We start from the raw sequence: 23,986 nt of genomic DNA, 5'->3' as shown, positions 1-23,986 counted from the left end.
ATCTCATATTTAGCTTTCATAAAAAGGTAACATTTATATATCTTTTTTTGTAGATAAGAAATGTTTATAGTCAAATGGACAATTACCTTGACAAAATACGAGCATCAAATTGCAACTTATTTAAAAGTATATTTTCAGTTAATGTTGAATGAGTTTTAATCCTGTTAAGAAAAAAATTGAGAGTTTACATGAAAGTACTTATCCTTTTTAAAACATTAACAAGTTTTCCAGTGATCTATTAAAAGAAGTATAGCTGAAAGGAACCTCAGAGTCTATCTGGTCTAATTTCCTCATCCTTACTGTTGAGGAAACTGAAGTCCCATGGAGGGTAAATGCACATAGTTATACAAGAAGCATGAATCAATCAATATGCTCTATACCTACTATAGGCTAGTTAGTATAAGAGGCACTTGGGGATATGAAAACAATCTTAGACCTCAGGGAATTAACAATGTAGCAGAGGAGATATGTACTTCATATATATGAGACTGAGAAAGTCACATATGTGAGAAGCAGTAAGAAAATCAATTTGATCGGAATATACCATATGAATGATAGTTTAAGTGGGGGCCAGGTTATATAAAGGGTTATAAATGCCAAACAAGAAAATTGGTATTTTATATACGTCAACAACAATACTATATGATGATCAATTCTGATAGATGTGGCCATTTTCAACAATGAGATGAACCAAATCAATTCCAATAGAGCAGTAATGAATGCTACACCCAGTGAAAGAACTCTGGGAGATGACTATGAACCACTACATATAATTTCCAATCCCTCTATTTTTATCTGCCTGCATTTTTGATTTCCTTCACAGGCTAATTGTACACTATTTCAAAGTCCAATTCTTTTTGAAAATCAAAACAACTGTTTGACATGTATACATATATTGAATTTAATTTATGCTTTAACATGTTTAACATGTATTGGTCAACCTGCCATCTGGGAGGGGGGAAGGAGGGGAAAAATCAGAACAGAGGGTTTGGCAGTTGTCAATGCTGTAAAATTACCCTTGCATATATCTGGTAAATAAAAACTATAATTGATAAAAAAAAAAAAAGAAAATTGATATTTGATGCCTGAAATAAAGGAGAAGAGCAGTAATTTTTTTGAGTAGAGAAGTGATGTGATCATATTTTCACTTTGGGAAAATTATTTTGGCAGAAATTTGAAGGAAAAAGGTAAATGAGGAGATATTAGAGACCAGGTGACCAATTAGGAGGGTATTATAATTGCCAGAGAGAGGTAATAGTCCTCATTATAAAAGGAAAAGGAAAAAGGCTGATGAAAGAGATTTTGAGGTAAAAACAATTCTTGACAACTGATTCTATATGTGCATGAGAATAAGAAGTCAAGGTTTACACCAAAGCTGGGTGACCAACAGTTAGGTGGTGCAGGGAATAGAGCACTGGTTCTAAAATTATGAATATCTCAGTTCAAATTTGACCTCGAGTGTTTATTAGCTATGTAATTCTGAGTCTTGGATAATAATAGCATGTATCTCTCAGGAGTGTTGTGACAGTAAGAAATATTTGTAAAGCATCTGCCACATTAGTAGGTTATGGTTATTCCTTCATATTGGCACACATGATGTAGATAAAGAAATTGAGAAAGTAGATATATTTGGGGACAAACACAACTAGTTTGGTTTTGTACATGTTAAAGCTGAAATGACCATAGGACATTCAGCTCAAAGCAATTGTTTATGAAAGACTGAAGCTCAAGTGAGGACTTGGACTTGGTTATATAGATCTAGGAACATAAGATATAAATGGTAGTTACAGAAACAAGTGAAGTGTAGGATGAAAAGATAAGAGAACACAGGACAAAATCACAAAGTACAACCAAAACTAGAGGATATGATGTAGATGATAACCCCTGAAAAGAAGACTAATAAGCAGCAAACAGATAAGAGACTTCTTAATGAGACTTTGAAATGAAATTGAACAAAAAAGTAGTAAAGAAAAAAAGCATACAATAATCTGGTGATATGTTTGCAGAATGAAATGGATAAGAATAATCAAGAATAAAAGAGTGTGGATAGCTTGTGATTGTCATCAATGACAAACTAAGGAAATTATCCATTCAAATATGTAGGAACTTCATCAAAGTTATCCAAAATAAAAGACTTTAAAAAATCAGTATTTGAACTAATTCTAAATCCATTCCTGTATTATAAGTGAAGCACCAAAAATGAATCTATAAATGAGGTCTTGAAAATGATTGATCTTTTTATAGAAAGAACACTTTTTAAAGAAAAAAGGGAAAAGATAAAACCTTCCACACCAGTAACATAGCTAGAATTTGTCAGTTTATAAAAATATTACTTTGTTTCATATAAAGTGTTTGTTTCCTAAAACATAAAGGTGATTTGCCAAGGAAAAAAGGAAGATAAGGAACCTTTTGATTACTAATTATTGAATTTTGTTCTGGGTCACTGATGATTGCTCTGAAATACAAAGCAGATTGATCAATAATTAAGTGTAACTCCTATATTTGTTCAATCACTGATCCATTTATAAACAGTCATGATAGTTCACTTCTGTTAGACAAACTATATTTCTAGTAAAGTTGTACCTATCTCACATACATACCAAAGAAGCATAATATAATGAACATATAATAATATTTAAGTTTTATAGTAGCAATTTTTATTAAAATATTTTAATCAAATGAACCATTCTTCTATACATATTTCCAGATTTATCTTGCCGCACAAAAAAATCAGATCAATATGGGGAAAAAATGAGAAGAAAAGCACAAGCAAACAATAACAACAAATGTGAAAATACTATGCTGTAATCCATATTCAATGACTGTCATTTTATACTAAAGTTTTAGGTCTGATAGATCTAGGCCTTTCCTTTTTTTAACTCACTAATTCCCTTGATATTCTTTACCTTTTCTTTTTCTAAATGAATTTTGTTATTATTTTTTCTGGTTCTATAAAACAATGTCTTGGCAGTTTGGTATGAAACTGAAAAAGTAGACTGACATGAACAATTGATATTTTTCCAGTTGTTTAGATCTGACTTTATCTGTGTGAAAAGTATTTTATAATTGTGTTCATATAGTTCCTAGGTTTGTCTTGGCAGTTAGAGCTTCAAAATATTTTATATTATCTACTATTATGTTATTATATATTTATATTGTCTATTCTCTTTTTATCTCTCTGCTAAGTTTTGTTGGTAACTGTTATGGGCTCTCAGAACTTGAAATAAGGTGCTAATGCTTATGTACTTAGTTCACACCTTTAAAGGAGTTCACACCTTTAACAGAGTTCACACATTAGAGAGAGCCCACTAAAGAACAAGCCAACTCTTGGACCTTCAGGAGATTCACAAGTCAGAAACTCACAATCCCACACTCTTGGAAGCAAAGTTAAATTCATTCCAACTTCCACCTTTGTGCTGGCTGGAGACATTGGGAAGACGAGAGGCTGAAGCTGGCAGACACAAAGGAGTAGCAAGCAAGAGCTCCCGGAACCAAGGAAAGAGATAGGCCTCTATTAAAGCTAACCAGGCCCCAGGAAAAAATGCAAGACTTTGAAGGAGAAAATTTGGACTTTAATCCCTGGCTGCATTTGGGGTGATTACATTGAACTGAACTGAAATGAAGGTTGCCTCCAAAAGCCCCCAAAGAAATCTGCTCCCAGAGAAGATTATATTTTAGAGAAGAGAACATTACATTTGGCATCTGAACGTGGGACCAAGAACCTTCATCTGTGACCCAGAAATTAGGGTGAGTACAACAAGGAAACTTTGTTAAAGAGCTAACGTAGTATGTCAGCTAAAATGGGACAGATGTTTAGAAAACAGCCTTCTGTTTCTCTTCAAGGAAAATGTGTAGAGAGCATTGTCAGGGTGATGAAAAGCCAAGGTTTGATTATAATTTGGGAGCAGATCACTGAACTTTTAGAAACTGTACAGTACATAACTCCTTGGCTCTCTATGGAAAAATAATTGGATCTAGAGGAGTGGAAATTAGTAGGAAATAAACTTTGTCAATACTACAATAAAAATGGACCTGACTCAATTTCCAAACACACACTTAATACATACAATTTAATACAACTGGCTTTAGGAAATTACACAAGTTATAGAATAAGGAAAAAGAAGAAAGAGCTGGAGGGGGAGGTGCCAAATCAACTAGGTGAAAAGGATGAAGAATCAGATAAGAATTCACAGCAGGAGAAATTAGATCATTTCCAATCCCCTGACTTACCTCCCTCAATTAACCCTTCATGGGCAGATGAAGAAGGAAGAGGGGGAGAAGCAGTGACACAAACAGAATCACCTATTAAGCAGCCTATGCAAGATTACAAAAGGCACTGGTTAAAGCAAAATAGGATGTATCTGACTTTATAAATGCATACCCTGGGATTGAAAAGCTTGGCTCTTCAGATCAAGAAAGGAGAAGATAGACTCCTTTTGATCTGAAAAAAAAATAAGGATCTGAAAAAGGGTTGCACTCTTTATGTGGCTACATCATCTTATGTTAATATGTTACTAACCCCTAGTGACTGGAAATCCATAGCAAGGATATGTTTAGAACCTGGACAAAACTTCTTGTGGCTCTCAGAATATAATGAATTATGTAGCATTCAAGCTAGGTTCAACAGGCAAACAGGAGTTAATGTATAAATCAGTTATGACCAACTAGCAGGTGAAGGTCAGTATGGAGAGAATTCAGAACAGATTGATTACCCCACAACAGCTTATGAGCAGATCGCAACTTCTGCAACAAAAGCTTGGGGTTCCCTCCCCAGACAAAAAGATCAAGGGGAAGTCTTCACAAAAATAGAGCAAGGTCCCAATGAACCCTTTGCAGATTTTGTGGGACGACTGCAAACAATTGTCACAAGAACCACTGGAGAAAATGCAGCTACAGAAATAATGACCAGGCTAAGAAAATGCCAATGAGGTTTGCAGAAGAATTATATGGGGACTACACAAATATGCTCCTTTAGAGGAGATTATAAGACGCTGTGCTACAGTGGGCACAAATACTTATTATACCCAGACTATGCTGAACAAGGGAAGACAGGGTCCCTTTTGGCAAGGGACTTCTAGAGAAACTTGTCGATGCTTTCAGTGTGGAAAAATAGGACCTCTTAGAGCTCATTGTAGATATGGAGATAGAGTGAGAAGACAGGGTGAGAGAAGACCTAAAACCTTATGTCCAAAATGCCACAAGGGCTTCCACTGGGCCTCAGAATGTAAATTGACCCAGGGAAATGAGAGGCAGGGCCCAGCTCCAAGATATCATATAAAAGATAGGTGGGGCATTATGGCAGCTGAGTTTACACCCAGAGAGTCTTTAGAAGGTCAGGACTCTGATGTGATCTATCAGCTAAAAAGCAATCACATGGCAGAAAGGGATTATATGATCAACCAACAGAAAAGCAATCAGATAGCAGAAAGGGATTAGTACTTGGGGAGAATACAAGCTTTTTAAACCAACAGGGCAGTGTCCAGTGCAAACAGCTCCAATATAATTGCCAGATGATGAGGAGAGATTTAGAAAGTGGTAAATAGAAGGGAATAGACATGTTAAGTGTCTGGGAGAGAGGGTTTGCTTGTATTTTTACAAGCAGAGAAGGAAACAGATGGAGAAGGAAACAGATGGGTGGCAACGAGCACCTGGAGAGAGACAGAAAAAGAGAAAAATCTGGAAACAAAGGAGAAGACCTAAGAACAAAATCTGTAGGAATCATTGAATTCCTTAACACATGATGAGACTATTGCAGGACTTCAAAACTTGCAAGAATTATTGGATTCCTGGCACATGAACTAACGGACAATGGATTCCTTTTGGACCATTTCTAGGACTTATGGACATGTATAATTCCTTATATTGATTCATGTTATTTGTAACATCACTTCTAGCCTGTGTTATATTGCTATGCACTTATATAATTTCTGTATTTGTGTATAATATCTCCCATTGGGATGGATTTATATGTACCTGTTTTAAGAGTGAGCCCCTTCAGAAACCTGCTAATCTGATTTGATTTCCCATTTCCTATGGTGTTTTCATCTCCTTTCCTGAGAAGTCAGGGAGGGTGTGATCACCTTCTTTTTTGGGGTTTTCACCTCCTTGAGAAGTCAGGGAGGTCATGACCACTTATGTTCTAAATCAAAAGAAAGCGGGAGATGTTATGGTCCAGAACTTGAAACAAGGTGCTAATGCTTAGGTACTTAGTTCACACCTTTAAAGGAGTTCACCCATTAGAGAGAGCTTATATAAGAAGAAGCCCACTAAAGGACAAGCCCATTCTTGAACCTTCAGGAGATTCACAAGTCAGAAGCCCACAAGCTCACTCTCTCAGAGGCAGAGTCAAATTCATTCCAAGTTCCACCTTTGTGCTGGTTGGAGACATTGGGAAAATGAAGGACTGAAGCTGGCAGATGCAAAGGACTAGCAGCAAGAGCTCCTGGAACCAAGGAGAGAGATAGGCCTCTGTTAAAGCTAACCAGGCCCAAGAAAGGACAAGATTTGGACATAGACAATAAAAGATTTGGACTTTAACTCCTGGCTGCATTTGAGGTGATAATTGAACTGAACCGAACTTAAACTAAGGCTGCCTCCAGAAGCTCCCTAAGAATCCTGTTTCCAAAGAACATTACAGTTTAGAGAAGAGAATACTACAGGTAACATAGAAATGCCAGTGATTTATGTGAATTTATTTTATATACTGCAACTTTACTAAAGTATTTGTTTCAAGTGTTTTTTTTAGTTGATTCTGTATTCTCTAAGTATACCATCATGTCATCTGCAAAGAGTGACAGTTTTATTTACTCATTGCCTACTCTCATAGAAATTTATTAAATTCCTACCATGTACCAGGCACTGTGTTAAGTGATTTACATTTGATATTACAACAATCTTATAAGAGAGATGCTAATATAATTTTATGTGAGAGGTGTTAAGCTAATTTTTACAATTGAAAAAACTGAAGCAGACAGAGGTTAAAAGTCTAACATTTAATATCTAAAGCAAGATATGAACACTGTTACCTATCTGTCTTTAGAATAATTATTATCATTTAACTAGTACTCTAAATTGTGCCAAAGTGTTAAATGTGTCTTGCTGTCTTTTTTTAGTGTACTGTTATGAAAACACTTGTTTTATAATAAATAATTTCATCAAAGAGAATGGCAATAGTGAGAAATCATACCAAAATTTATGGGATACAGTCAAAGCAGTTTTTAGGGGAATTTTTTTTTATCTTTAAATGCTCACAGGAATAAAATAGAGAAAGAAAGATTAATGATTTGGGCATACAACTAAAAAAGCTAGATAAGGAACAAATTAAAAATCCCTAATTACATACCAAATTAAAAATTCTGAAAATCAAAAGAAAATTTGATAAAATTAAAACTAAGAAAATTATTGAATGATTAGCTAAAACTAAAAGCTGGCTTATAGGGAAAAATAGGTAAAATAGATAAATATCTAGTTAATTTGATTTAAAAGAAGAAGAAAACCAAATTACAAGCATCAAAAGTGAAAAGGGCGAATTCGCCACCAATGAACAACAAAATTAAAATAATAATTTAGGGCTATTTCATTCTTCAACTGACAAATGGTCAAAGGATATGAACAGACAGTTTTCAGATGAAGAAATTAAAACCATTTAATAATCATATGAAAAAAATGCTGTAAATCACTATTGAGCAGAGAAATGAAAATTAAGACAACTCTGAGGTATCACTACACACCTCTCAGATTAGCTAAGATGACAGGAAAAAATAATGATAAATGTTGGAGGCAATGTGGGAAAACTGTGACACTTTGGTGAAGTTTTGAACTTATCCAAACATTCTGGAGAGCAATAAGGCACTATGCCCAAAGGGCTTTCAAACTGCATACCCTTTGATCTAACAATGTCTCTACTAGGCCTGTATTTTAAAGAGACCAAAAAAAACAAAACCAAGAGAGAAAGCAAATGAATCTTTGTAGCAGCCTTTTTTGTAGTGGAAAGAAACTGGAAACTAAGTGGATGCCCATCAGTTTGAGGATGGCTGAATAAGTTATGGCATATGAATGTTATGGAATACTATTATTCTATAAAAAACAATCAGCAGAATTATTTCAGAGGCATCTGGGGAGACCTACTTGAACTGAGTGATGCTAAATGAAGTGAGTAGAATTGAGAGAACACTGTATACAGTAGCAAGAAGATTATACAATCATAAATTCTGATGGACATGTCTCTTTGTCAGTGAGGTAATTCAGGCTAGTTCCAAATGATCTTATGATGGAGAGAGACATCTGCACCCAGAAAAAGGACTGTGGGGACTAAATGTGGATCACAATATAGTATTTTTATCATTTTTTGATGGTGGTTGTTTGCTTGCACTTTGTTTTCTTTCTCAATTTGATCTGATTTTTCTTATGCAGCATGATAATTGCATATGCTTAACATATATTGAATTACTTGCTGTCTAGGGGAGGGGGAGGAGAAAAAGAGGGAGAAAAAATTTGTAACACAAGGTTTTGCAAAAGTGAATGCATGTGTTTTGAAAATAAAAGAAGTTTATTAGAAAAAAAGATAGGGGCTATTTCAGCCAACTGTATGCCAATATATCCAACTATCTAAGTGAAACTGATGAATAATTACAAAAACATAAATTGTCTAGATAAAAATAAGAGGAAATATTTAAAAAACTCACTTTTTTCTTGTTTAAATTTTTTTTATTATTTTTTATTATATATTTTATAATATTATCCCTTGTATTCATTTTTCCAAATTAACCCCCCTTCCTCCACTCCCTCCCCCCGATGACAGGCAATCCCACACATTTTACATGTGTTACAATATAACCTAGATACAATACATGTGTGTAAATACCACTTTCTTGTTGCACAATAAGCATTAGATGCCGAAGGTACACGTAACCTGGGCAGACAGACATTAGTGCTAACAATTTACATTCACTTCCCAGTGTTCCTTCTCTGGGTGTAGCTACCTCTGTCCATCATTGATCAACTGGAAGTGAGTTGGATCTTCTTTATGTTGAAGATTTCCACTTCCATCAGAATACATCCTCATACAGTATTGTTGTTGAAGTGTATAGTGATCTTCTGGTTCTGCTCATTTCACTCAGCATCAGTTGATGTAAGTCTCTCCAAGCCTCTCTGTATTCCTCCTGCTGGTCATTTCTTACAGAGCAATAATATTCCATAACATTCATATACCATAATTTACCCAACCATTCTCCAACTGATGGACATCCATTCATCTTCCAGTTTCTAGCTACAACAAAAAGAGCTGCCACAAACATTTTGGCACATACAGGTCCCTTTCCACTCTTTAGTATTTCTTTGGGATATAAGCCCAGTAGTAGTACTGCTGGGTCAAAGGGTATGCACAGTTTGATAACTTTTTGGGCATAGTTCCAAATTGCTCTCCAGAATGGCTGGATTCTTTCACAACTCCACCATCAATGTATTAGTGTCCCAGCTTTCCCACATCCCCTCCAACATTCATCATTATTTGTTCCTGTCATCTTAGCCAATCTGACAGGTGTGTAGTGGTATCTCAGAGTTGTCTTAATTTGCATCTCTCTGATCAGTAGTGATTTGGAACACTCTTTCATATGAGTGGATATAGTTTCAATTTCATCATCTGAGAATTGTCTGTTCATATCCTTTGACCATTTATCAATTGGAGAATGGTTTGGTTTCTTATAAATTAGGGTCAGTTCTCTATATTTGGAAATGAGACCTTTGTCAGAACCTTTACTTTTAAAAATATTTTCCCAATTTGTTACTTCCCTTCTAATCTTGTTTGCATTAGTATTATTTGTACAGAAACTTTTTAGTTTGATGTAATCAAAATCTTCTATTTTGTGATCAATAATGATCTCTAGTTCTCCTCTGGTCATAAATTCCTTCTTCCTCCACAGGTCTGAGAGGTAGACTATTTTCTGTTTCTCTAATCTATTTATCATCTCATTCTTTATGCCTAAATCATGGACCCATTTTGATCTTATCTTGGTATATGGTGTTAAGTGTGGATCCATATCTAATTTCTGCCATACTAATTTCCAGTTTTCCCAACAGTTTTTTCCAAATAATGAATTTTTATCCTTAATGTTGGTATCTTTGGGTTTGTCAAAGATTAGATTGTTATAGATGTACCCTTTTTTGTCCTTTGTATCTAATCTGTTCCACTGATCTACCGTTCTATTTCTTAGCCAATACCAAATGGTTTTGGTGACTGCTGCTTTATAATATAGCTTTAGATCAGGTACACTTAGACCACCTTCCTCTGAGTTTTTTTTTTCATTAGTTCCCTTGAAATTCTCGACCTTTTATTCTTCCATATGAATTTTGTTTTTATTTTTTCTAGGTCATTGAAATAGTTTCTTGGGAGTCTGATTGGTATAGCACTAAATAAATAGATTAGTTTGGGGAGTATTGTCATCTTTATTATATTCGCTCGGCCTATCCAAGAGCACTGAATGTCTTTCCAATTATTTAAATCTGACTTTATTTTTATGGCAAGTGTTTTGTAATTTTGCTCATATAATTCCTGACTATTCTTTGGGAGATGGATTCCCAAATACTTTATACTCTCAACATTTGTTTGGAATGGAATTTCTCTTTGTATCTCTTGCTGTTGCATTTTGTTGGTGATATATAAGAATGCTGAGGATTTATGTGGATTTATTTTGTATCCTGCCACTTTGCTAAAATTCTGAATTATTTCTAATAGCTTTTTAGCAGAGTCTTTGGGGGTCTCTAAGTATACCATCATGTCATCTGCAAAGAGTGATAGTTTGATTTCCTCATTTCCTACTCTAATTCCTTGAATCTCTTTCTCGGCTCTTATTGCCGAGGCTAGCGTTTCCAGTACTATATTGAATAGTAATGGTGATAGTGGGCAACCTTGTTTCACTCCTGATCTTACTGGGAAAGGTTGCAGTTTATTTCTATTGCATATTATGCTTACTGACGGTCTTAAATATATGCTCCTGATTATTCTAAGGAAAAGTCCATTTATTCCTATACTCTCAAGAGTTTTTAGTAGGAATGGATGTTGGATTTTGTCAAATGCTTTTTCTGCATCTATTGAGATGATCATATGGTTTTTATTAATTTGATTATTAATATGGTCAATTATATTAATAGTTTTCCTAATATTAAACCAGCCCTGCATTCCTGGAATAAATCCTACTTGATCCTAGTGTATTATCCTGGAGATGATTTTCTGAAGTCTTTTTGCTAATATCTTATTTAAGATTTTAGCATCAATATTCATTAAGGAAATTGGTCTATAATTTTCTTTCTTAGTTTTCAATCGACCTGGTTTAGGTATCAGTACCATGTTTGTGTCATAAAAGGAGTTTGGTAGGACTCCTTCATCCCCTATTTTTTCAAATAATTTATATAACATTGGGGCTAATTGTTCTTTAAATGTTTGGTAGAATTCACATGTGAATCCATCTGGTCCAGGGGATTTTTTCCTGGGGAGCTGATTAATAGCTTGTTCTATTTCTTTTTCTGAAATGGAACTATTTAAGCAATTTATCTCCTCCTCTGTTAATCTAGGGAGCCTATATTTTTGGAGGAAGTCATCCATTTCACTTAAGTTATCAAATTTATTGGCATAAAGTTGGGCAAAGTAACTCCTTATTATTTCTCTAATTTCCTCTTCATTGGTGGAAAGATCCCCCTTTTCATTTGTAAGACTAACAATTTGATTTTCCTCTTTCTTTTTTCTGATCAGATTTCCCAAAGGTTTATCTATTTTATTGGCTTTTTCATAAAACCAACTCTTGGTTTTATTTATTAATTCAATAGTTTTTTTACTTTCAATATTATTGATTTCTCCTTTTAATTTTTGTATTTCAAGTTTAATTTTTGGTTGGGGGTTTTTAATTTGGTCTTTTTCTAGCTTTTTAAGTTGCAAGCCCAATTCGTTAATCTTCTCTTCCTCTATTTTCTTCAAATAAGCCTCTAAAGATATAAAATTTCCCCTTATTACTGCTTTAGCTGCATCCCACAGATTTTGGTATGATGTCTCATCATTGTCATTATCTTGGGTGAAATTATTAATTGTTTCTATAATTTGCTCTTTCACCCAGTCATTCTTTAAGATGAGATTGTTCATTTTCCAATTATTTTTTGGTCTATTTACCCCTAACTTTTTACTGAATGTAGCTGTTATTGCATTGTGATCTGAGAAGAAGGCATTTATTATTTCTGCCTTCCTACATTTAATTTTGAGATCTTTATGTCCTAATATATGGTCTATTTTTGTATAGGATCCATAAACTGCTGAAAAGAAAGTATATTCCTTTCTATTGCCATTAAATAACTCACTTTCAAAACAAACTCCCTAAGAAAAAAATTTCGAAGGCCAGATGTATTTGCAAATGAACTCTACCAAACATTTACATAACAATTAATTCCAATACTAGTTAAACTATTTGGGAAAAGAAAGGAAGAAGGAATGCTGCCAAATTTCTATTATGACAAAATATGACACTGATCTCTAAATCAGGAAAAACCAAAATAGAGAAAGAAAGTTATATATTAATTTCCTTAATGAATATTTGCTATGGGCCAGAACTTGAAACAAGGTGCTAAGTCACTGGAATTGATAGAGACAATGCTTATGTACTTAGTACTTATTAGAGTTCACACCTTTAAGAGAGCATATATACGCTAGGAGCCTCAACAAGGATTGACTTTGGGACAAGTCAGAAGCCCATAAGCCCACTTTCTCGGAGGCGGAGTCAGATTCATTCCAGCTTCCTTTGTTCTGTCTGGGGCACTTTGGGAGATTCAGACCCAGGATTCAATGAAGGAGATTCACAAGTCGAGCAGATTCACAAATTGAGGAGATTCATAAGTCAGGCAGAACTATAAGCAAGAAGCTCTCAGGGCTAGACACAGGAACCCACAATCCTACTCTCGGAGGCAGAGTCAGATTCATTCCATTTTCCTCCTTTGTGCTGACTGGAGGCTTTGGATTCAGAGGGAGCTAGAGGTAGAAGCTGGAAGAGACAAAGTAATAGGGCAAGAGCTCTCAGAATCAAGGAGAGAGATAGGCCTCTACGAAAGCTAACTGGGCTATTTTGAAGGGGGCTGTATTTGAGGTGATAATTACATTGAACTGAAACAAAGACTGCCTCCAGAAGCTCCCCAAGAAACCTGCTCCCAGAGAACGATTATAATTTAGAGAAGAACATTACAAATATTGATGCAAAAATCTTAAATAAAGTATTTCCAAAAAGATTTCAACAACTTATCACTATGAAAATAACTATGATCAAGTGGTTTTTGACTAGGAATTCAAGGTTGGTTCAATATCAGGAAAATTATCGATATAATGGACATTATCAATAAGAAAACTAACAGAAATCATATGATTATCTCAATAGATTCAGAAAGGGCTTTTGACAAAATGCAGCACCTATTCCTAATAAAAACACTAGAGAGCAAAGGAATAAATGGCGTTTTCCTAAATGGGGTTTTCCTAAAGTGATCTATCTAAAACCATGAGCAAGCATTATATGTAGTTGGGATAACTATTAGCATTCCTAATAAGATCAGGGATTAAAATAAGGATATCTATTATCAACACTATTATTGAATATTGTACTCAAAATATTAGCTTTAGTAATAAGAGATAAATGAATTTGTGTATATTATGTCATTTTCTCATTAATCCTGTGAGGTATGTTTTTCCTCATTTTGACAGAATTGACATTTCAGCAGTGAAATTTTGGCATGTTAACTCACTTTGCCCATAAAAGAAGGGAAGGGAGGAGGAGGAAGAAGAAAGAGAACTAGAATGCAGAAGTGGAGAGAAGCAACAGACACTGAATAAATGTTACTGGATAAATGCTACTCAGTACTAAAATTTTACCTGCATAATTGATCAATCATTACTTGTTCTATTATATCTCGCTTTTTCTTCTCAGTAGCTACAACTTCCTAAGAGAAAAAAGAAAGGTTAAGAAGTAATAAAAACAATTCTTTTTTTTTCTATAGCACAGATGAGCAATGAAATAGATTAACAGGGAAATCCAAAACATAATTTTTGAACATTTTTCTGGAAAAATAATTCAAATTTATTTAGTAATTTTGTTTACAAAAGGACATTAGCTGGTGTTGAATTTATAGATTATCAGAGATTTTTACTCTTTTTCTGACTCTTTTATCCCTCTGCAAGTCTAATATAGGTTATGGAGCCATTCTCAGAATGATGTTTTAAATTGTACAAAATAAAATGTACAGAATACCAAAGGAAACAATTATTATCAATAATAACAGCTTTTAATCAGTACTGTAAAATTTACAAACGTGTTACATATGGATTTCTTTTGATCCTCACAACAACCCTGTGAAGTAGCTGCTATCATTATCCTCATTTTACAGATGAGAAAAAACTAGGCTGAGAGAGGTTAAATACCTCATCCAGAGATAAGCAAAATGAGACCCAAAACATTAAGTGACTAGAATGTAGTCCCACTAGTAATCATTGCAAAAACTGGTCTCTGAATCCATTAACTGATTTCAAATCTAGTGTCTGTCTCATTCCATCATGTCACTTAAGAATTTAATAGGCTCTTTATTTTTTCCCTTGGGGGTAGATGTGAGAAGAAATAGGTATAGCAAGAAATCTAACTTAAAAAAAAAAAAAAACATTTAAAAGGCTTTCTACTGCACAATTTTCTTTTCACTAATTTTTGTCTGCTTGTTCCGATATGATAATTCTACAAATGATATGACTAACTTGAATTAATTTAGTTCTTTATAGAGATGTTTAATATTAAATTTCTAATAAAATATTTAATTAACTATCAAAAAGGCTATTTAAAATGGCTATTTGAAATTTAAAATTTTTCTTTGATCAAGTAGAAAGAGGGGATTTAATACATCATGAATTTCCTTTTTATTTCTTTGTTAACTTTAAATTTAACAGTTTTAAAAATAATAAATATATCATATAGTAAAATATTTCCCCCAGACATTTCTTATATTAGAAATTCACTATCATAAATGGTAGCTATTATCATTTTTATAAGTACATTAGAATATCATAAAAAGTTATAACATGAGATTAACATGAACAATTTTTTAAAAAATCAGATTTCATCCATATTAAAAAATATATCCTCTTTATATGAAAAAAGCCCCCATAGTTCATCAAAGCATTAAGTCCAAATTATGATAACTTACAGCTTCTGATCTCTTTTGGCATTGCAGTAGATTAAAAGGACTATTTGTATAACACTGCTGCAGGAAGGCTTTCCTGTCCAGAGCTGTAACATCATCCTTTACCTGGTCTTCAACTTGTGCATTCTTTATTTAAAACAATGTATTTGGCATAAACAGACATATTTAGACAGAACAGTCAATATTAACAAAATAAAATCAGACTTTAAATCAGCACTATGTAAAATCACTCTAAAGTTTGGATTGACATGAACTTTGAGTCTGGCAGAAATTTCAAAGCTATATACTATCAGCAAATATGTCCTGAATTATTTTACACTAAAAGGCATTCTGATAATTTTTATTTTTTGTTGTTTCTGTGAACAGAAAAATAATTACCCCAGGGACATTATTGCATTGCTGTTAGAGTTGTGAACTAATCCAACCATTCCTGAAAGCAATTTGGAACTATACTCAATGGGATATAGAAGTGTGCTTATCCTTTAATCCAGCAGTCTCACTACTGGATTTGTATCTCAAAGAGATCATAAAAGAAAGAAAAGGACCCACATGAGCAAATATGTTTGTAGAACTCTTTTTGTACTGGGAAGGAATTAGAAATTAAATGGATGCTCATCAATTGGGGAATGGCTGAATAAGTTTTAGTATGTAAATGTAATTGAATACTGAAGAGCTGGCTGATTTCAGAAAAGCCTGGAAAGACTTACATGAACTGATACTTAGGGAAGTGAGCAGAACCAATAAAACACTGTAAACAGATTATTGTAAAGGGCTGAAACTATGAAAAGGTGTACTTGAATCAGACAACTGAGCACTTGAGGCTAATTACCTATTCGCTATGAGACAATGATTTGATGCTAACTCAATGTTTGATAGTAAGATAATCATAGGCAAGGATCAGTGGATGGGGTGAGACAATCCAGAGTCACTTTATGGCAGGACAAGAAGGGGAGAAGAATCCAAGATATATCATTGGCCAGTCTGTGGCAGTTTGTCTGTCTCCTTCACTTCTCCCACTAAAGACCAAGGGCTTTTACTTATCCTGACTCTGGCTGACTCCGAGGCCCTCCAGGGAGTGAGCCCATACTCCACAGATTATGTGATGATTAAAGACAATTCCAATAGACTTGGGATGGAAAAAAAATGGTATACTCATCCTGAGAAAGAACTGTGGTGTCTGAATGTAAGATTTCCTTGCTTTGTTTCCTTGCTTTTTCTTTTTTGAGTTTTTTCCCCCTTTGGATCTGACTTTTCTTGTACAACATGACAAATATCTTGGCGGGGGAAGGTAGAAAAGGAGGGAGAAAACATTTGGAACATAAAATCTTACAGAAATGAATGCTGAAAGCTATCTTTACATTTATTTGGAAAAATAAAAGGGTATTAAGAAACAAAAAGCAAAATACTTTAACAATAAGATATTCCCATATCTTATTGCCACTCCAAAATTAAAATTTCAGACCACTTTTTGTTTCTCAAAAACCAGGCCACAGAATATGTGCCATGAATTTCAGCAGATATGAGAAAATCAGTTTCCTTAAGTCTTCCACTCAGAAAGGTTATAATAATATCTCAACCAAGAAAGCAAAGAAAAGCCATCTTCTCTGTGAATCCTTGGCAAATAAAGAAAAATGAAGAAGGATAGGGGAGGAAAACAGAGTACAAGGAATCCCAAGGTCTGGTGACCTGAACTCCAAGGAACTACTGTTTCATAATAACATAAATAAATATTTATTGTTTAACAATTATTCAAATAAAACAAGAAGGATAAACAAGCCAAAAATGTTCAGAATAACTTCTAGGTTATGAACACTCAAAACTTTCATAGAGATTTATAATGATGTGGAAGAGTACCATTTTATCTATAATCTTTGGAGACTGCTGCCATGAAATATTTAGTCGATTCTTCTCTGAATTTATCTGACTATAACGCTTATATCCTTCTTTTATTTCTATCTGATATTGCTGATATTTCTGCTTATATTTCTGGGTTGGAGATGGCAAATTTTCTGGTATTATTTTCTGTGGGAGAAAAAAGAGATACTATTCACTAAAATCATAACATTGAGAGATTATTTTAGAAACATACCACAACAACAGTAAGCTTTTTTTTTTTTTAAGTGTTTCTACAATTTAGCATTTTATAGGAAATTGATTAGATATTACAATCTACATTGTAAAAGAATATAAGCATCTATACACTGAATAATATTTACCAAAGATTCAATAATAGATTCACAGATTTCATAGATTTATTATCTTTATGCTAATAATACTGAATTCAACTTATATAGCCCTAACCTATCTGTTGACTTACATCTCTAAACTATCTTTCAGACATGTCAAACTAAATACCACTAGATGTCTTAAATTCAACAAATTCAAAATTGAAATCCTCATTTTAGCTCCTACTTTATTTCCAAATTTCCTATTTACTGTCAAGGGCATCACCATTCCCCCCCTCCCAAGTCCCTAGATTCACAATTTCAATCTTTCTTAACTACTCAATATCTCTTATCCAGTCCATATTCAGTCTATTGGTAATGCCTGTAGATTTCATCTTTGTAACATCTCTAGAATACATTCCTTTTTCTGCTTGATGGCCTATTGCAATAGACTGCTCTACCTGCCACAAATATCTTTCCGTTCCAGTCCTTTCTCCACTCAGCCAATGAAATAATTTTCCTACAATTCTGGTGTGACCATATCACTCAACCCCTAGTCAATAAACTACAGTGACTTCCAGTCACTTTACTATCATATATAAAATCCTTTGATTGGTATTTGAAGCCCCTCATAACTTCTCCAATATTCCTGATCTTTTTATACTTTACTTCTTATCATGTATTCTATGGGCTATCCATTTACAAGACTATCTTTCAGCTCTACACATTTTCTAGAACTGTCCCCGGTCCCTGGAATGCTCTTCCTCCTTGTCTCTGTTTCCTGGCTTCCCTAGATTCCTTCAAGTTCCTGCTAAAATCCCACCTTCTACCAGAAGCCTTTCCTAATTCATCTTAATTCTGGTGATTATTTCCTATTTATCCTGTAATTAGTTGGTTTTTTTTTTTTTTTTTTTTTTTTTTTTTTTTTTTTTGGTACAAATTTGTTTATTGTCTCTCCTATTAGACTGTGAATTCCTCAAGGGGAAAAACAGTCTTCTGTTTCTCTTTGTATTCCCAGGACTTACCATAGTGCCTGACATATGGCAGATACTCAGTAAATGCTTAATAACTCTTGAATTACTGACAAATACTAACCTGTGCATTTGAAAGATAAAGAGTGGAAGGCAAGCATATGCCCCAACTAATAGTTGAGGATAAACATGGTGCTTCAAAATTAATATGAACTGTACTTAGAGGAAAACTTGTAGAATCATCCTAAAATAAAGTCAAATGGAAAAATTTATAGCTTAAAGATTACATTTCTTTTACACACTTACTACACAAATATCTAGATATGCCTACTGCCCACCACACACACACACACACACACACACACACACACACACACAAAGTACCTCATCATCTGAATCTACCAGTCTCCCCAAATCAAGCTGTGGCACACTGAAGGAAATAAAATATGATTAGCCCAGTTTTGTTTTTGTATGTATGTGTATAAATGTGTTTAACAAACATATATTTGGAAACTGAATATAAATATTCAAAATAAAAATAAATAAATATTTATTTTTACTAATTCACTTAGTCCTTCTGAGTTTCACTTTCCTCTTCTATAAAATGAGAATATTTTCCTAACTCACAAGGTAATCGTGAGAATATAATGAGGTAATAAATTTCTAAAGATCATGTAAATTATAAAAAATTAATGCAAAAGTTATCAAAATTATTATTAGTAGAATTTGAAAACTTGAATTAAATAAAAACTTGGAAAAATCAAGTTTTGGCCAAATAATTGAATACAAATCATAACAATATAGAGTAGGAGAGCTAAATATACCTAAATGAGTAATTATTAAAAATTATAAAGGAATTTTTTTTCCTAGTCAATGGAAAAGCACTGAAAGGATCACCACAACTCTTAGACTCAGAATGTTCTGGCCAGAAAAGACATTAGACATAATTAATTCCATCTTTCTCCTTTTATTAATAAAGAAACTGAGGCACAGAGACCAAGTCTGCAGCAGAGGCAGAGCTTAAGACTAGGGTACTTATCTCCTAGTCTTAAGTTCTTTCCATTATGGCATTCTACTTCTATTCTAACTATTAAATTTATGTAGTACTGAGGTTCATATACTTAATATACTTAGAAATAAAAACATAAAAAATGCAAACATTAAGAATAAAAATACTTACTCAGATGGACGTGGACTATTGCTTATCCATGATCTGTGTCTCCATCCCTGTTTGTTTGGATTTTTAAATTTAAGAGTGAAAACACACACACATATTTAATATGTTCAAAATTTCTGTGCTTCAAAAAAGTAAACAATGTTCAGCATAGTAAATACAATTATCATGTACATAACTATATATGCATGCATGTATATAAGATAGAAAATAAGCAGTCCACCAGCTGCTGCTGACACTATACAACTGTCATGAAACATATTTCTATGACAGAGGTACCTGACAAAAAACACTTTAACAAATTCCTTTAACCTAGTGAAATTATCAGCAAGACTGGTTTGTCTGAAAAATGCATTTCTATCATTCTGATTGATTACTTAAATTCTTGAATTCAAATTACTCTGCATATTAACTATGATAGACTAAAAACTACCACAGTCAGTCAAAAAGTTAGGGAAAAGTTATTAAAATTATCAAGAGATTATATTATTAGGAAACTAATATATACATAATACACTTATACAAATACATACATACATAGCCTATACAAATACACACATATATAGACTATGCTATATATATGTATACATATAAGAAATATTTTATATACATAAATATGACATACCTTAAAATACTATCAGTCTTTTGTTGTATAACAAAGACAATTAGTGGCATACTGTATTATCATCTATTTAAAGAATCAAAATCAATCATGTATACAATTTATGGTGTTACTTTTATAGGATTTAGTTTAACTAAAATACGTATAACTCAAAAGCAAAAGTTTTTAATTCCTGAAATAATAAAAATATAATTTTATGTATATGTAAAAGGCAATAAGTAAAAGAATGACCATTTGGGAAGTTAGAACTTCAACAGAAAGACTTTTTTATAAAGGGAAGAGATAATTTTCTTTTATTATGAGAGATGCAGATAGCTGAAATTTAATACATGCTAAGATCCCCAAAAAGTATTTATATGTATCTTTTGGACAATCTTGTTTATCACTGAAATGTACAATGAACTTCATTAAAACAAACAAATAAAAGATATATGACCAGTAAAGGGATCTTCAGTCTTTCCAAAATAAGGTGGTTCTGTCTGACCAATCAGGAATAAAAATAATTGCCTTTAAGAATCTTTATTTTATATGATGTACACATACCGTATATGTAATCTGCATGTCACATCCTATTAAATTGCAAGTATCTATTAGGAAAGGTTCTATATAAGGTAGAACTAAATGTTATTTAAATATTCACAAGGATTTAACACTACAGTTCTGGTTTACTTTTTAATTTAAAGACAAAATCAAAATATTCTAACTTTCAGGTCAGTACTAGCAGATATACCACTTCCACCCCATTAAGATACACATTTCTTGAGAATTTGTCCAACTTGTCTTGAACCCTAATTCTTTTCCTCTAGCACACATTTAATCCTTATCTATGGAATGTCAACAAAAGCTTGAATCTTTTAAATTAGAATATTCTGAAAAGAAAAGACATTCCTCATGCCTTATTAGCCAATTTAGAAAATAGCTTCTTATCACTGGTCCTTGGTATGCTACTCAAAAAAGTATGAGTGGATGATAGAGTGCCAGCTGTGAGGTGAGGTTCTCTAGATTGAAAGCTCTGCCTTCTAATTCTGTCATTCTTGCCTCCCTTTAAGGCAGATATCTGCCTTCTATTCTAATTCAATTCCCTTCAAATCAGGCAAACATTAAAGGAAATCATAGGTCATATATTCTAATAACTATCCAACAGTCAAATTGGAGAACTAGACATTTTATGAGTCTCCTAGACATGGGAACCCATGCCACTGTAGTACCAAGATGTTCAAGATGCCACATTGCATTTTGTGGGGATACCCAAATAATTATTGTAATAATTATGCCCAAATAATTGTAACAGAACAATTCCAGCTATCAAATGAATTGTAGTGGCAACCCCCCACTGCAGAGAGTCATACTAAATGGACAATCAAGTTAAAAGCAATATGTGGGCATATCTGTAGCAAAACTGAAAAACTAATGACTATACATTATCTATTAATAAGCCCATTAAAGGACATTATTCTTTGAGGTATGCAAAAAAAAAGAATGACATAGTTGATTAAGTCTGAGCCCAACAAAATCATATTTAATAGTGTAGTATCTAAAATGGCCATGAAAATGAACAGTAATGAGTCTATCAGAGAGATAACCAGTTCTTCAAAGAAGAAGCCAAAGAAGGGAGAGCTAGTTCCATTTCCTGCCAATTCCATTGCCACATAAAAAGTGATCTTTATTCTGAGGGTATGATCAGCAAGTAGTTTTTGTGGGCTGTCTTCCATAACATCAGAGCCGATTGTCACATAATTTCTGGGGTACCAAGCAATAAGGATGAAGGGCTGGAGGTGAGGAAAGAAAATATAAATGTCAATCTAATATTATCCTATCTATAGTAGGTATAGGAAACAAAATGAATCTACAGCAGGGATAGGAAACAAGAGATCCATGCAAACATAATAATAATGATAAGAAGTAGAATTTATGAGGATTAGTAATCATTGATCTCAAACCAAATTAAAGTTAAAATAGAATTAATCAAAAAAGAACAAAGGAAAACTATATTGCTCCTGAAGCATATTAATTAATATTGTTTTAGACTTTAAAACAACTAAATAGTATAAGGTTGGAATGCCTGGTTGGATGGAGGAGAAGGGAAGGGGAAGGGAAGAATAAATTAAAAAAGTGCATAGCTGAGAAACAACAACAAAAAAAATCTACAAGAAAGCAAAGAGAAGATGGACAATTTTGAATGCTTTCTTGAACTGGAAATTTATTGTTTCAAAACTCTTTTTCTTAATTCTGCTGTGCACTTGACAATTTTTTTCACAATTTTTTTCTTTTTCATGTTCTACAAGGAAGCAAAGAAAATATGGACAATCCCAAATACAAAACATGTTTGAAATCAATAATAATAAAAGAAATTTTAGTTAAAACATCTTTGAGGTTTGAGGATAGAAATTCAATCCAGCCAAATTGACAAAGATAGAAATAGTCAATGTTGATGGTTGTATGGAAAGACAAAAATACTGATATACTGCCTAAAGCTGTTGAGTGGTACAGTCATTTTGACTTTCAATTTGAAATTATTCAAGAAAATTTACTAAAATGGCCATATATCTTGATCCAGAAATCCTGACACTGGATACTTGCACAAAATATTGCTATAGAGGTCCAATACATACTTAAATATCCATCACAGAATCCTTTGTTAAAAAAAAAAAAAAGGAAGGGAGGAACAACACAGGTCCCCATCAATGTTTTGTTTTGTTTTAATTTTTACAAAAAACATGAAAATAAAATGTATATATAAATTCCATTTAAAATAACTGTAACACTATTTCAAAGTCCGATTCTTTTTGTTCAGCAAAACAACTTTTTGGTCATGTATACATATATTGTATTTAATTTATACTCTAACATATTTAACATGTATTGGTAGACCTACCATCTGGGAGGGGGGAAGGAGGGGAAAAATTGGAAAAAAAAGTTTTGGCAATTGTCATCATTGTAAAATTACCCATGCAAATATATGGTAAATAAAAACTATTATTATTTAAAAAAAAAAAAGGGCAGCTAGGTGGCACAGTGGATAGAGCACCAGCCTTGAATTCAAGAGGACCAGAGTTCAAATCTGGTCTCAGACACTTAACACTTCCTACCTGTGGGACCCTGGGCAAGTCACTTAACCCCAGCCTCAGAAAAAAAATTAAAAAAAAAAAAAAAAAAAAAAAGAAGGGCCAGAGAAGTGAAGTGAGTAGAACCAGGAGAACATTGTATACAGTAATAGGACTATGTATTGATCAACTAAGATAGACTTGGTTCTTTTTTTTTTTTTTAATTATCTTTTTATTTTCAAAATCAAAGCAAAGATAATTTTCAACACTCACCCTTGCAAATAAATAAATAAAATAACTGTAGATAATATAAAATTTAAATATATGAATATCTAAGAATAAGTAACAGATATAAAAGTGAGTTAAATCTCATATTCAAGGAGTTTAATTTGAAGTTTTTAAAGCATATTAAACTTAGAATATACTCATTTGTAATTAGTAAGGGATTTGAGGATTTGAACATAACTCATTAACATAGGAAACCAGCTAAATCCCTAACAGACTTGTTCCCAGAGGATAGAACTATACTGCCAGGAGAGATTTAAGGATTTAAAAATCTGATGAATTCTGAATACCAAAAGTTTTAATAACTTTCTCGTGTGTAGTATTGCCTGGCTATAATCTAGTCTACAGAAATGAAGATTTGGGAAATGTACTGGTTAAATTAGAGAGAACTCTCAAGCCTGTACCACCTGGCCATGGGAGTGCTACAAACAATGCTGCCTGTCAGAGAGTAATCTGTTGTTCAATAGGCTGTAGAACTCAATGATGGGTACTCCCCCACTTCTACCACTAGCTCAATT

At 33.2% G+C, this 23,986-nt stretch overlaps 1 protein-coding gene across 2 annotated transcripts in view; it reads right to left on the bottom strand.

Moving 5' to 3' along the window:
• Positions 1-23,986, bottom strand: part of CAPS2 (calcyphosine 2) — a 65,121-nt gene that overhangs the window by 25,530 nt on the left and 15,605 nt on the right. For both annotated transcript variants that reach the window (XM_074267652.1, XM_074267653.1), the window contains exons 3-9: positions 19,524-19,570; positions 18,728-18,773; positions 18,468-18,587; positions 17,062-17,229; positions 15,211-15,333; positions 13,895-13,962; positions 87-161 (exon numbers count right to left, since the gene is read on the bottom strand). In XM_074267652.1, coding sequence (XP_074123753.1) covers positions 87-161; positions 13,895-13,962; positions 15,211-15,333; positions 17,062-17,229; positions 18,468-18,587; positions 18,728-18,773; positions 19,524-19,570 — 647 coding nt within the window. The remainder of the gene's footprint in view (positions 1-86; positions 162-13,894; positions 13,963-15,210; positions 15,334-17,061; positions 17,230-18,467; positions 18,588-18,727; positions 18,774-19,523; positions 19,571-23,986) is intronic.

Source organism: Sminthopsis crassicaudata, chromosome 5, assembly GCF_048593235.1.
Source record: "Sminthopsis crassicaudata isolate SCR6 chromosome 5, ASM4859323v1, whole genome shotgun sequence".
In the NCBI taxonomy this organism is placed as follows: Eukaryota; Metazoa; Chordata; class Mammalia; order Dasyuromorphia; family Dasyuridae; genus Sminthopsis; species Sminthopsis crassicaudata.
The sequence above is the reverse complement of the archived record's forward strand: the minus strand, read 5'-3'. Positions and strand labels throughout refer to the sequence as shown.